The sequence below is a fragment of the Podarcis liolepis genome (genome assembly GCF_965112155.1).
Source record: "Podarcis liolepis genome assembly, chromosome: 9".
NCBI lineage: Eukaryota > Metazoa > Chordata > Lepidosauria > Squamata > Lacertidae > Podarcis > Podarcis liolepis.
Window position 1 is genome coordinate 46,935,581 of NC_139564.1, and position 14,728 is coordinate 46,950,308.

General features: G+C 38.7%; 1 protein-coding gene across 3 annotated transcripts; it reads left to right on the plus strand.

Moving 5' to 3' along the window:
* The first annotated feature begins 243 nt into the window (after positions 1-243).
* CEP44 (centrosomal protein 44) lies at positions 244-10,622 on the plus strand. 3 transcript variants are annotated; one of them, XM_083460227.1, is made up of 11 exons: positions 244-310; positions 1,102-1,255; positions 2,009-2,156; positions 2,708-2,854; positions 3,449-3,601; positions 5,159-5,305; positions 6,068-6,280; positions 7,232-7,307; positions 9,317-9,441; positions 9,658-9,695; positions 10,424-10,622. In XM_083460227.1, exons 2-11 carry the CDS (start codon positions 1,230-1,232, stop codon positions 10,470-10,472), a joined length of 1,122 nt encoding a protein of 373 aa, XP_083316353.1. In that variant the 5' UTR covers positions 244-310; positions 1,102-1,229; the 3' UTR covers positions 10,473-10,622. The 3 variants fall into 3 exon arrangements, with proteins under 3 accessions (XP_083316353.1, XP_083316351.1, XP_083316352.1); XM_083460225.1 differs by having other exon boundaries at positions 1,102-1,245; XM_083460226.1 differs by lacking the exon at positions 244-310 and adding an exon at positions 600-735 and having other exon boundaries at positions 1,102-1,245.
* Positions 10,623-14,728: the final 4,106 nt, after the last annotated feature.

Consider the following 14,728-nt stretch of genomic DNA (forward strand, 5'->3'; position numbering starts at 1 on the left):
GGGGTCGGAAATAAAACATACATTATTATTTATTTATTTATTGCGAAAGATTGGCGATTTCCCTCCCTCTTGCAGGACACAGCGCTGTCTGAGAAGAAATTCTAGGGGCCGGCCAATAGGGCTAGCAGCCTCAGAGGGAGGAAGGTGTGAGGAATCTGCATGAACGGAGCGAAAGTCTGCCTCGAGTTCCCGCGGGAGCGCTCAAACTGCCGCCAACAGGGGGAGGGAAGGAAGAAAGAAAGGGCGGGGGCGGCGCGAGGAGGTGGGCGGGGCTCTGGCCATCCTTCAGGCCAAAGGTGGGCCGGGGCCGGTAAGCTGACTCTGCAGCCTTATGCACGCGTAACCGAAATAACCGCCTATACTTCTCCCCTATACCTGTGCTTCTCTTTCCCTCTTCCTTTTTCTTGTTGTCCCGAGTCTGTTTTTGACCATGAGGAACCTGTCATACCTGTTCGTTATAAGGCGCCGTTGACATTGCTGTTTATTAATGGCAATAGCGATGTGTCAGCTGCTGAAATAAGCCTTGCCGGGTTCAGTAGGTGCTTGCTAAACAGCAAGTAAATTAATTGTGTGTAGGATTGCAGTCTGTGTAAAAAAGAGAGAGAGAGAAAAAGAGGGGGAATTGCAGTCTGATCCTACAACTGATTTTTGTGGAAATAAGCTCAGTGGGAAGCAGACTCCTAACCATGTCTGCTCGGAAGTAGTCCTATAGAATTCAACGAGGCTTACTTCCAGGTAAGGGGGGGTTGGATTGCAAGCAGAATAAGTGGGCACAGGGCTGTAACCTTCCCAGTGCAATCCTATCTTATGCTCCAGAAGCTAGTCCTACTGGGTTTAATGGGCGTACAGTTGTAGCCTGGGTTTCCAGAGTGAAAGTGTGGTATTTGCAAAACAATTCTTCTTTGTTTTGTTTTCGCAACCCTAAAAATGCCACTTAAGATGTAATGTGTGCTTCCCATGTGCAAGGTTTGAAAGAGGATAGCTGTTTTCATACAACAAAGCTTGAGTCCAATTTTGCTTTGAGCTAGTTCTATAAGGTAAGAGTATAATATGACTAACCAAAACATTTGAATTCTAAAATACAACTATTCTGTGTTCTAGTCTGTACTGAGCCCTTCCTATGATCTGAATGAAATAAGAATTGTAACGTGATAGCATGGCCACAGGAGATTTAAAAGGAAACTTGCGTAAAATAGAGCAAGGACTTCGACTTTTAAATTATCCCAGAGATGTTGATTATGCTGGGTAAGTGCAAGTATATCTTTATTTTTTATAATATTCATTGGTTCTATCAAACATGATTTGCTGGGAAAGGGATCTACAGTTCTCATATCAGAATCATGTTATTTTAATGCTGCTTCTGCTTGGACTGTGGGCCAGTTAAAAAAAATATACAGTATAATAAACTGACTTGTTAAAGAAGAGGCAAGAATTTTACTTGTACTGTATTCCTGTTTGGATAATAGATGAACACTGGTAGGCAGCTAAAACCAACTATCTGCAGCATATTAATCCATATAGTCTGATGTTGGGTGGGGAAAGGGTCATTCCAGGTATTCATTTAATTGTGCATTCATGATGCTTTGGGCTCATAATTGTATCAGGGGATTGTATCATAACGGCAGAAAATCTAATAAAGCTGAATGATGTGTGGATGCTGCAGTTTAAATTCACCACAAATGCAGAATAGACATGCAGAAAACTATGGTCTGAAGGGACCGTTTTATATATGTTACCCTGCCTCCCCTTCCTGTGTCTTTAAATGGAAAGCAAAGATGCTTATAAAGTAGAAACTTTCTTACAAAATGTTGGTTGCAGTTAACAAGAAAAAGGACTTGAGATATGCTTGGAAATTTGAAAGCACCCAAAATGTGAGTACATTGTAAAATAGTTACAACTCTGATTTTAATATAGTGTTTCTAGAGGAACAGAAATAGAACAGCTGCACTTCCACTGGTGCAGTGGAATACAATATTCCCTTACTGTCTAGCTTTTCTCTCTATTACAGGTTGGCAAAGGGGGATCCATCTGCATTTTTGCCCATCATCAGCTATTGCTTCACATCCTTCTCAACGTATATTGCAGAACTTCTAGTGGAATCGGATGTGAAACTCATGGCAAAGAATGACTTGCGTTTTATTGATGCCGTTTATAAGGTATTTATATAGTTCAAGTGTCCTTTGTGACACTACCACTTGTTGAGAATAACGGAAAAGTAAAAGTTTGTTTTAAACTATACTTTCACCACATGTCTCAAAGCCCCTTATAAAAATAAAAAAGGAAAATCTACTTTAAAACTTAAGTTAAAACATCCAAGAGTAGAACATTAAAGCAACATTCATGGTGTAAAGGTCTTCTGAAAAAGTTGTGTGGCATTATGGAGGCTACAAACAGGTTTAAATTGTTATAGCACTTACATGATTGTACGATCTCAGCATGTATTATGTTGTGACGTTTTATAGGCAGTGTTTTAGCACTTCCTGGGTTTTCATGCACTGGTTGTAACCCACAGTTAACCCGTATCTGAAGAAGTGTGCATGCACACGAAAGCTCATACCAATAACAAACTTAGTTGGTCTCTAAGGTGCTACTGGAAGGAATATTTTTATTATTTTGTTTCGACTACAGCAGACCAACACAGCTACCTACCTGTAACCACAGTTATAGTGACTGTGAAAGCAATTTCTTTTTTCTCTGTTCCTTGCAGGTTCTCCGAGATCAATTTCAGTATAAGCCAGTCCTATCAAAACAGCAGTTCCTCCAATATGGCTTTGCAGAGAGAAAAATACAGATTGTTTGTGACATTATTAATTCAGTCTATAAAAGGCATAAAGAATTAAGTAATATGAATAAGGTATTGATCAGGTTATTAATTTAGTTCATACTTCTGAGAAATAAAAATGTTAATATCTTTTAAGGTCTAAGTAAAATAACCAGCACATTTTTGTTATTAGTTTCTTGGATGTGTGAAAACTTTGTGTTTGCTCCATTTATCAGTTTATTATTTTAATTAACAAAATTATGAATGGCTCTCAGGGTGTCTTACTGAACTGGCTCTGGTTTGGGTGTGGACCCCACTCCCCTTTTCTGTTGTCTATGGGTATTGGGGAAATCAGATAATTCTCATTTCCCCCCTAATTTTTCTTCTTCTTCCTGCACATCAGTGTATAGACAGTTAAAATGACATAGTGCCATACTTTGACTTAATTTCAATTATAACTTCTTGCAAAGTTGTGTAATATTATGTTTGGATTTGATTGCTACAATTTGCTCTTCAAAATCACTCTTGAGAGGATACAGTGTATGTGTTTATATCTTTCCCTTAGAGCTTATATACTTGTATATTTACGTCAACAAAATGTTTTGTTAGAACATACTACATATTGTAAAAACAGGAAAATATATGCATCATTAACTATTTGGATGGGACCTCTGTGTTTTTTTATAGGTCAAATCCCAAACAAGAAAGAGAACCCATCCAGTTAGACCTCAGCTACAAGCAAACAGTCCTAGTGTGCCCGATTCTGCAACATTCTGTGCTACAAATCTTTTTCCTACTCTTCCGGATTCTGCAACAATCTCTACTATGGATTTTCAGCAGGCAAGAGCACTCAAAATTATTTTAGAAGAAGAATTAAAATACACAATTATTTTAGACAAAAAACTGAAAGACTGTAGATATGTTTCCAGCAACAATAGCTTTTTTACTGAGCAAGTTGTCTGAAAAATGCTCACCAGAAACTGAACTGTGTTCAGATATCTGGCTGATTCTTTGTGCCACTGCCTTCTATTTTTTTTTTTTTTTTATAAAATTTTTATTGGTTTTACAACGTTTTTAAAAAAAACAAACAAACAATGAAAATGACAAACAAACACGCATAGTTTCGTACATATTTTCTTATAAACCTCTTTTCTTGGACTTCCCCATACCCCCCCTCTCTGCATCCCAATGTCCATACTTCAACTAGCAACTCCCAATTATTGCTTTCAAATCTCTGTCAACTTAGTCCTTTTCTATCTTCTAACCATATATCCCTGTACCCCCTTGTTTTTAAAAACCACGACATTTTTAACATTCATTAAGTTTATAATAGTCCTTCAGATAACTTTTAAATTTTTTCCAGTCTTCTTCCACCGTCTCTTTTCGTGGCCACTGCCTTCTAGGCTTGTCATCCTGGCACTGTAAGATTACCTTTCAGGTAATTGGAATATGGAATATGGAGTTATGAATCCTGACCCTCTGCTCCTGAAGCAGTTTGACTGGGGAGGATTCCCCAGTAATTTGGTGTGTCTGTAGGAACATACTTTTAAAAAAGAAATTTATGAAACAAAATTCAAACAACATAAAGAAATATCATTGCAGCAGGTTGAAAGCAGCATAAACTTGGATATTATCACTGAACTTGTTTCAAAACATTACAAAAAAACCCCAATCTTTCCATAAACCTCTTAGGCTGGTTTATATGTAGTCTTTTATCATAAGTTAGCATAATCATAGCTACTATGGACCACAGCTTTTCAATCCATTCAGATATTTTTAGCTGTTATAATCTTAGCAGCAGTAATAAAGTTGAACATTATTTCTTGATCATTTTCTAGAATAAACTCTTTTAGATAACCAAGCCGAAATTCTTTAGGTTCCAAGGGTATACTAACATATCACAGATATTAGTCTGAATGGATTTCCAGAATATTTCTGTTTGACAACAATTCCAGAAAATGTGTATGTGATCTGTTTTGTTTAATCCACATTTACAACATTTATCAGACCCTATTTGTATATTAATAAGGCACCAAATACCATTGATAGAAGGTTACTAAAACTGTCCTCTTTAAAACAGTTCATAAAAGTTATATTAGAAACTCAGTTCCTGGTTCTCACAACTTATTAAAAATAGGGCTAATGCTGAACCAATATGAGGATGGGGCCTTTAGAAATTCCTTGTCTATACAATACAGGGAGTGGTTTTTTTAATTTTGTTCTTATCTTTTCAAAATCACTTCTAAGTTTTTGTATTTTATGCCTCAAGTATTTTATCCCGCACATACGTGTGTTTTATAGCCAGGTTCAATTAGAAAGTGTTCTGCTGTTGACCTATATGGCCTTTATTAATACTCTCTGCATCCCTTTGTGTGTGGGGTCTTTTACATGACAAAGAATCCCCAAATAGAACATCATAAAAGTATGTTGAGTGCAAGACTCCCTCAAGACATAATCAATGAAGCACTGGAGGAAGAAGAGGAGCAGGAGGAGCAGGAAGAAGTTGCCTGTATTGCTGATGATCCAGTCAGTATACGTGAACAGGTAGGACCATTTAAATTTTCTTTCCTCACCTGCCTGTTGAAATAATCATAATTTTCCAGCTAATATATCTTGTGCATTGTTATGGGCTGGATTCAGCTAAAGAGGTGTGCTAATGGGAGCCAGCAAGAGTCCCGCTAGCACATCGGGGCTTTCTTCCCCCTTTGCAACCCCAAATCTGCTCTGGTGGGGGGTTGAAAGAACCCCTAGAACAGTGGGCGGGGGAGAGAAGAGGAAAGATTGTTCCAATGGTACAGGAAATAGTAATAAATTTGACACATGATTAAATAGCAAAAGCAGCTAGTGGGAAAACAATCTACATAATGCTGCCAGTAGCCCCCTTGAGGCATTCATCATAACAGCAGGGCCCAAAGTGTGGCTGCACCAACCCTTTAAGAACGTAAATGCCTATGAATAAAGCCAAAAGCCTGTCTAGTCTTAGCACTCCAGTCTGACAGTGCCCAGAATGATACCTGTGGTAAGCTTGCAAGCACAACCTGGGAGCAATAGCACTCCTGTCACCTGTGATTCCTGTCAAGTGGTATCAGAGGCATAAAGCCTCTTGCAGTGGAGGTGGAGAATAAGACTATCCATGGCCACTAGCCATGATGGCTATCTTCCATTCATTTCTTTAACCCTCAATCCTCTTTAAAGCAGTTCAGGTTGGTGGCCGTCACTGCCTCTTGTCGGGGAGAATTAAGGCACAAAGGGGGCTAATGAGTAAAGATTATCTAAAACTTTGGATGAATAAAATATTATTTACAGGTCTTGGAGGAAACTACTAATGAAATGCAAGAATTAAAGAGCCAACTTGATGAACTGCAGGAGAAGCTTAATAAACTGGACTGGGTAGAAGAAAAGTTGCAGGCGTTAGAAGATAAACTGCAGGGAAAAGTTGTTATAGATGAAAAGGAGTGGAATAATTTACTGAGCCGGGTGTTACTACTTGAAACACAACTGTTACTGCAGTCCAAAAAGGTATGTTTTTACCACCTACAGCTATATTGATGTATTTGCCACTTTGAGCTCCTAAATAATGATAATGTTTTGTTGTAGCTTACCAACTGTGTATCCTTTGGGTTACTTCTAGTAAAGCTGTTGCTCAATTGTGGCCTTTTTTTCTTATGAGCCAACTTAACTTATTTTACTGCATTTATTTATTTATTCTTACCTCCAGCACCTTGAATTTTATTCTGTTGAATGTCAATTGTATAGGGTATAGATTTCCAATTGTGAGATATAATTAGAGAATAACTGTTGGTTACTTTAGCAAGAAATAAACTGTGCTTCATTCAATACACACTGTGTGTATAGAATCATATAAAATTGTAGAGTTGGAAGGGAGCACATGGATCATCTAGTCCAACCCCCTGCAATGCAGGAATATTTTGCCTAATATGGGGCTCGAACCCATGATGCTCAGATGAAGAGTCTCATGCTCTACCAATTGAGCTAGTTCCACTGATGCAATGGGACATCTGCTTCCTCTCTCATCTCCCTCCTGAATGGTCCCCAGTCCTTTAGAGCTGGTTTTGAGGCTGCAAGGGAGTGCCGGAAGGGACAGGAGAGGGAGAGAGAGCTCTGTTGGTAGACATGAAAGGCCGTTGCATCATCATAATTTCAGCATTGGATTCAGCCCAATGTGATGTGCAAGAAACATTGGTGGCTTAGTTTAGACCATAGTTTGCAAAATTTGGATGATTGTGATTGGAGGAAACAGGATAGAACTGGCATACATGAACCCATTGATTAAAAGGTAGTGTCTGAAAAGGGATGTTGTCTCTATGCTGCTGATACTGTTGTTTTAGGGAGTGTATTATAACCCATTCACTGAAAGGTACTGAGGGAGATCATTAACCAGATCTAGGAAATGCTAGCTATTTTGCTGAAGAGCACTGTTATAAAGGGGGAAATGTCTTATAATTTCAGGCTGATTTATCTGCAGATTTTAATAACATGAGCGAAGAAAATACCTCCAGCAGAAATATGACTCCAGTTTCTCCTGGTGAGTATTTGATGTAGCTTTCTCCAGTCCACTTTTAAAACTACACAGTGATATTGTCAGTTTAAATGCGTTGTTGCAAACTGAAATGCAGTCTATTTAAATTTCATTTTCTGTTGAATAGGGGTTGGAAACCTCTGGCCTGCTAGTCAAATTAAGACCACCAGTTTGGCCCATGCAGCCCTTTTTTGGCCAACCACACTCACATGTCACCTGCTGTCTGGAACAAATCCTGATTGTTCCATTGCAGCAGGGCTTGCATTCTACGCTATTTAAATTTGGGCCCAATTCCAAAACCTAACCCAACTGGAAGATTCCAAATGGAACCAATCCCAGTGGGGTTTACCGTATTTTTCATCCTATACGGCGCACCGGCCCATAGGACGCACCTCGGGTTTTTTTTTGGGGGGGGGGGGGTAAATGAATAAAAAAAAATTATTTCCCCCTACCACCACCACGGCTGCCGCCCCAAGCCTTGCGTGCTCGGCAGGACCTCCTGCCGGGTGCTCAAGGCTTGTAGACACTCGCCGGGGCTGCAGGCTTCTGCCCACAAGCCTTGTGAGCCCGCGGGAACTCCCGCCGGGCTTGCAAGGCTTGCGGATAGCTTCCTGAAGCCTGGAGAGTGAGAGGGGTCGGTGCGCACCGATGCCTCTCGCTCTCCAGGCTTCAGCGAAAGCCTGCATTCACCCCATAGGACGCACACACATTTCCCCTTCATTTTTGGAGGGGGAAAAGTGCGTCCTATGGGGCGAAAAATACGGTATATTCTGCACCAAATTTAAATAACACCAAATGCAAGCCCTGGTGCTTTTTGGTGGACATAGAGCCACCTGATGTCGTATGATATCAGGTGATTGGCAGGTAGGCAGATCTTCCCACTGTCAAAAGTAGCCCTCAGAGAGATGCCCAGTTTGGAATCCAGACCAAAGTGGATAGTCACTTTTGGGAATGTTGCCTTGTCCTCTCTTTGTACATGTACAACATTGGGCCCCCAACTAAGAAACTAAATTCTGCTTGAAGTTAGGCAGGCTCCATCCCTCAGGACCTTTAAATGAGCCTTCAAGGCCTATCTTTTTACTGATCCTTTTAAATGGCTAGTTTTGGGTTGTGATTGTTTTATGTTTTGTTTTGTATGGTCATGTTCATGCTAGTTTTAATAATATCTTGTAGTGTTTTGAAATGTACATTTTTAGACTTGTCTTAAAATTGTATTATAGTTTATTTGTATGTTTATGTTTCTGTAAACTGTTTTGGAAAACATCTTGTTTTGAAAAATTATAGACCATAATTGCAATAGACACATTTAAAACTTCACCATGCCTTAGAACTGCAGAACAGACAGAAAATTTTCCACATCCGTTCTCATTTTATCTAAAATGTATATTAACTATATGGTTGGTTTGCTGTATGAATACTTGTCAATCAACTCATTGTCGTCTCTGTAAGTTGGAACTGATTTATTGTATGATAAAGTACAGCTGCTCTCTGTTGGCTCTGAGATCTGCCAACAGGATATTTTGTACAATGTGATGTTTTTTCACTGCAGAGAGGTTTTGGTTGGCCTATAAAAACACTTTAGGGTAATGCCAAGATCCTACTGACATGAACAGTGTGGCATTTAAGAAGGGCTTGGAAGAACCCTGATGCCATTTGTGTTGCTTGTAGACTTGTTGTTAAACTTTTGGTCCTTCCCCCCCCCTCCCCCGGATAAGCATTAGCTCTCGGGAAATAGTTTATTCTCAAGTAATGACCTTTTTGAGTAATGGCATCTGCAACAGCTTACATTGCTAGGAATCATGGCATACCTGGTTAATCGTCGCAGGTAGTTTCTATGTTATAATTGCAATATATGGTTGTGTAATAACGTGAGAGAAAGACCTTGGAGCTTTGCAAATTCATCTCCCTCAATTTCCTTTGTCAATACATTCTGTAAATCAAACTGTGTGATGGCTGACCTGATGTGAGAGAGCAAAAAGGCAAAGGTGATGTTTAAAATGAATATTTCTTTACAGATAGGGAGAAGGCGGAGCTGCCAGAGACTCTTCATCAGTCGTCTGGATACAGTTCACAGTTATCTGCAGACCCATCTCCCAAAGCCACGGCCGTTAATAATCATGGTCTGTCAGAGGTTTCAAAGGTACTTTAAAAACCAGCAAATGCTAGCTGTTTAGCTTTGGAAGAGCTTGTAGATGTTGGTTGATTTTTATTATTATTTGGGGGGTGGGTAACAGCAAACTTTTTCAAAGCACTTTTGATAAAATTAAGTGCTTGTATAAAGTTACTCTGTTCATGCCTTTAAACTTAGAAAAATGCGGACTTCAAAGAATTAATTTAGCCTGTTTTGAAATTGCAGGAGACAACAGTACAAAGAATGGAGAGAATAAGCAAAATGTAAGTAATAGGGGGGGAAGACAAATTTATTTCTCTGCAGGGAATTGTTTTGGCTTAAAACATATCTAGAAAGTACATGTGTTTTCCAAACCTCAAAGGCCTTTGCATCAGGTGTGGCATTTCCTTAAGGCTGTACTGGATAATAAATCGAGCTACAGTTCCATGTTTGTGGGATGAGTCACTATTTTTGTTTCTGAAATACAACGTTAAGTGAATTTACTGGTGGCTGCTAGAGATTAGAGTGCTAAATATGTTTATTAGTGATTAGATTCCCCCCCCCCCCCGGTAATGTTTTATTGAAGGAGTTTCTCTTTTTTAAAAACAAAATGAAAACCATGATCATTTTCGCACCCAAGAGCATTGTACTTTGATGTAGTAATGCCTGATTGTGAAACTTTACATTATCATTGTTTGTTTGTTTTTTCTTTCACTATAATTCTATTTCAACAGGTTTCATTTTTAACACCCACCCCAACTTGTATTGTTCTAAAATAATTTCCTACAAAGAAATAAGATGTGCAAAATTTCTAGTTAAATTGGAAAATTAAGAATATGTGTTTGATATTTTGGAATATGTGTTTTCTATAATCCATATTTCCATATTGTCTTTTAGTCTGATTCTTCTTTAATATAGTTGGGAAAATGCAATTGGTGCTTATTCGATGTTACCATTCTGCAAGTAGACAATTTTGTTTGGCATATCTAACCTCTTTGTATAATATCTTCAGGATTGAAGAAACTTCAGAGTTGTTGAAGACCTCAAGAAACACCTCTTGAGAACATTCTGTCCTACACAGCCAGATATCTGCAAGCAATTATGTATGCCTTTAAATTTTTAGAGCTATCTGAATCTCTTTGTGATATTTTGTAACTCAAATTATTTAAAGCTATTTATTTTTATGAAAATAAATATTTTGTAATACCTTTGTCATTGATGCAATTTTCACCTAACTGCGCTTAATTACTTTCTGCACAAAAAACCCTCTGTGCATGTGGCAGAGTTGTTCCAGTACTTGCACTCTGTTTTCGTATTGACATTTGCTAGCACTGGCCTAAGTAATATGTTTTTGAAAGGGCAGCTAAAGGACCATGGTTTACATCCTGTTGGAAATGCTCCAGCTGGGACTTTCATATTGCACCCAAGAGAATTGCATGCCTTCCATCTGTGAAGCTGTAGAAGCCTTAACGAAAACTCCAAGTACACCATATTGTAAACGTGTACTTTCTAAAGCCTTTTTGAAAAAATATACATTTTCATGCTTGGTCAGAAAACACAAACACATTGTAGCATCCATTAAGACTAACAAAGTGAAGGCCATTTGGATCTGAAACACTAAAATATGTAAGTAGGTCTACAGGCTTGGACTGGGAAATGTGTTGAGCGTTTTGAGTGCTGCATTACCTGACACATTTTAAGACTTGGCACAGCTGGAGGCCATCCAGTCAGTATACAGAGATACAGAACAGTTTTATGATTTTGAAGCCATATAAAATGTCTCTTTGAAGAGGAAAGTTCATGTAAAGCAGACATAAATATGATGTACTTGGGTGAAAAGTAGATGGTGGGGGACAGGAAGGAACTTGAGATATTTGGATCTCAGAATTGCCACATACTTTTCTGTCCTGCACAGGGACCTATTTAATCAGAAAGTATTAACCTTAATTCCACCACTTCCTATGATAAGATCTCACAGTGATATCGCAACAGCATTCGACATCACAGGTTTTTAATGGGGTGGCTAGCGGATGATGAGAAAACAGTTCTCTTTTTGTTGTGAAGCATGGCTAATTTCATAAGCTTTCTTGTCTTTTCCCAAAGCATATGTGAGCTACACCAAATTAGCTGGGGTAGGAATTTAAAAAGCAGATTTGAATTAAATTTAAATGAAAATGTCTCAACTGGTGTAGCAGATTTCCATTCCATAAACTTTAAAAAAAACCCTAATATAAAAATTACTAAGCTATGCTAGGGAGGTAATCTTTCTACCCCCAGTTATTCATTCTCTATTAGGCCAATATTGCCCCAGCACCTTGCATTTTTAAGGTTTTAGATGTTTCAGTGTTTTTCATGAGGAAGATGTCAATAACTAAAGCTGGATTGTCTTCAGTACCTTTTCTATCTGTACTACACACCTTTTCCATTTCCCACCTTTGCCTGTTCTGTGGGATTAGAACTGTGCACAACATGAAGTGACATGAAGACAGTTACATCTTTTAATATTTCACCTCTTTAAAAAATATTAATACTTGGTTTGCCTAGACCTATATTTCATGGAATGTGAGTTTGGGATGAACTATCTTTGAAAAGCTTAAGCCCAAATGATTCTCTTATTTAGTTAAAGGGAAGCTGCTTTGGGTACTAGGAATTTGGACTGGAGAAAGAGTGGAACATTGCTTGGAGGAGAAAAAGGTAGGGGATGTTTACTGGAAATTAACTAGCCAGGTATCTGAATTGCTCCAATTTTAGCTAAATCATTTCCCCTATAGCCTTCCCTAAGTGGGCTGTCACCCCACCATTAGGGAAGTGTTGCATAACACTATCTGTCCAAAGATGTCTTTGCTCTGGATTTCTGTCTTACATACACACACTCCTATGCAGTTCAAAATGTGTGTTTTGAAGGGCAGACATTTGTGGGTAATCTGGAGCAGAAAGGTTGCAGGCAGGGAAACTGCAAGAAGCTTAGGCCTTGAGGCTATTTTATGTTCATTTGCATAAGCAATGTGGTTAGCTTCTCTTCTCATTTTTAAATAGGCTTCCCAGTGCTCAAGGAAACGGCATCCTGGCGAAATTTCATTTTAAAAAGTCTCTAGTTTGGTTCTCATTGTGCTATATGGGACAACCATGCACTTTATAAACAGTTGTCATGAACTGAGTTGATGTCCACTCAAGCGACTGACAGTAAAAGTCACCTTTTAATATTGTTATTAATATTAATATATTAAAATAGTGTTCTTTAGTTCTGAGTCCTTTTGCCTCTAAAAATATGTTTGGAAACTTGTTGCATTAAAGACACTAATTTTTTCTTCCACCCCACCCTCCACAGCATTTTCACTAATAGGAATCCGATGAGTAAACATTGCCATTTTTATGTGCTTATTTAAAGTAGAACTTTCTTGCTTTCTTTCAAATATTTCTGTGCCCCTGTATCATGGAAATATATCACAGTTATATTCCAGCAATATGAAAACATAAAACCAAACAATAACAACTTAAAAAGTTAAAAACAAGTTAAAAGCAAAAAAAGCAAATTAAAAACAAATTTATACATGTAAATAATTCCTAAAATTGTACATGTTTGTATAGAATACCCTTTTTGCAACAGCTGCTGTATGGCCTTGGATATAAAGAACCCTAAGCAATATTTGTGCATGGGTACCTGACAGATAATTGCTTCCCACACAAGCCTACCTAATAGGTTTATTTGGAAACCGCCACTGAGGCCCCTGTTGAGGTTAGGCAGAGTACCTGGAGAGAGGTACTTTCTCAATTGTGTAAACAATTATAGCATGCCTGCTGATAAGTATCTTATGCCATGTACTCACAGTAAAGACCTTTTCATATCAGCATGCCATTGAACTGGTTTTAATCTGGTGGTGATTTGCTGTTTGCTTGTTTTTTGAATGAACCTGTGGGCTACTCACTTTTTAAAAAATGAATTGTGTGCAAGCAGAAAGTGCTTCTGGACTGCTCAGGATGCAGGGTGGGACTTAAGGAAGATAGTTATTTTTCTTACTCCCAGCTGCATCTTCTCAATAACAGGTTAAATCTCACTCTGCAGAGTCCCATGTCTTTCAGGTATCTTGAGGAGGGAATGTGATGGGCTGCAATGAAAGGGTATTTAGTTAGTTATTTTAGCTATAACTAATTTCTTCTGGAAAAACAGCATCTTATTGAAAACCTGTGAGATCTAGTAGATTTTTGGCACCACCTTGTGGTACAAGGAAAATTCCTAGAATTTTTGTTGTATAATAGCAGTTGTTCCCAAACCTTTTAAATGCGGTGTCTGAAAATAATATTTGTCTCTCATCCAAATGCAACTTTTGTAATGTTGGGTCACCAAAGTAATCTGCCAGCAAATCTTTCAGTTCTTTCTCATAAATTGCACAGCCCAGGCATAGGCAAACTCGGCCCTCCAGATGTTTTGAGACTACAATTCCCATCATCCCTGACCACTGGTCCTGCTAGCTAGGGATGATGTGAATTGTAGTCCCAAAACATTGGGAGGACCGAGTTTGGGGATGCCTGGCACATTACTTTGATCTCTTCAGCTCTGAACTGACATGCATAGGATTGTATTGCATTTAAACTTTCTAAGCAAAAGTGCCCCTTCATGGATCACTGCCTTGCCGTAGCGAAGGGGTTTGAATAACTCAGAGAAGCTATGAGCTATGCCGTGCAGGGCCACCCAAGATGGACAGGTCATAGTGGAGAGTTTTGACCTGATGTTGGGAAAGATGGAAGGCACAAGGAGAAGGGGACGACAGAGGACGAGATGGTTGGACAGTGTTCTCGAAGCTACAAACATAAGTCTGACCAAACTGCAGGAGGCTAAACAACAACAACAAGCAAAAGTGTTCTTAGGATCTAGGGCAGAGATGGGAAACTTGTGGCCCTTCAGAAGTTGTTGGACTCCCAACAGCCTCCGCCATCATGGCATATAGTTGGGAATAATAATAATAATAATAATAATAATAATAATAATAATAATAATAATAAGCCAACCATCTGACCGGGGTATCCCAGCCGCTATGTGTGGCTTCCAACAAATTAAAACATCAAACATTAAAAGCTTCCCTGATCTAAGGAATTCCTAAGGGAAAAAATAACTCAGGAAATTCTAGTATTTTACGGAGAAAAATAGATTCTTGATAAACCACATTGGAGGGCGTACTGTCAATGAGCTGATGTAGCACAGTGTGTAAGAATGAACTATTTATGAGGAAATCAATGGGTCATATCTCTTTTTTTTTGTTTTTTCATGGCAGTAAGCCACAGTTCCTATTACAGTTTGAGTAATAGAAGCCTATTTTGG

What these genes read in the sequence shown, in the direction of transcription:
- CEP44 (XM_083460225.1), top strand. Translation starts at nt 1,157, where the DNA reads ATGGCCACAGGAGATTTAAAAGGAAACTTGCGTAAAATAGAGCAAGGA. An exon ending in TTATTGATGCCGTTTATAAG is followed by an intron (nt 2,157 to 2,707) that starts GTATTTATATAG and finishes TGTTCCTTGCAG; the next exon opens with GTTCTCCGAGATCAATTTCA. An exon ending in CAGTCAGTATACGTGAACAG is followed by an intron (nt 5,306 to 6,067) that starts GTAGGACCATTT and finishes TATTATTTACAG; the next exon opens with GTCTTGGAGGAAACTACTAA.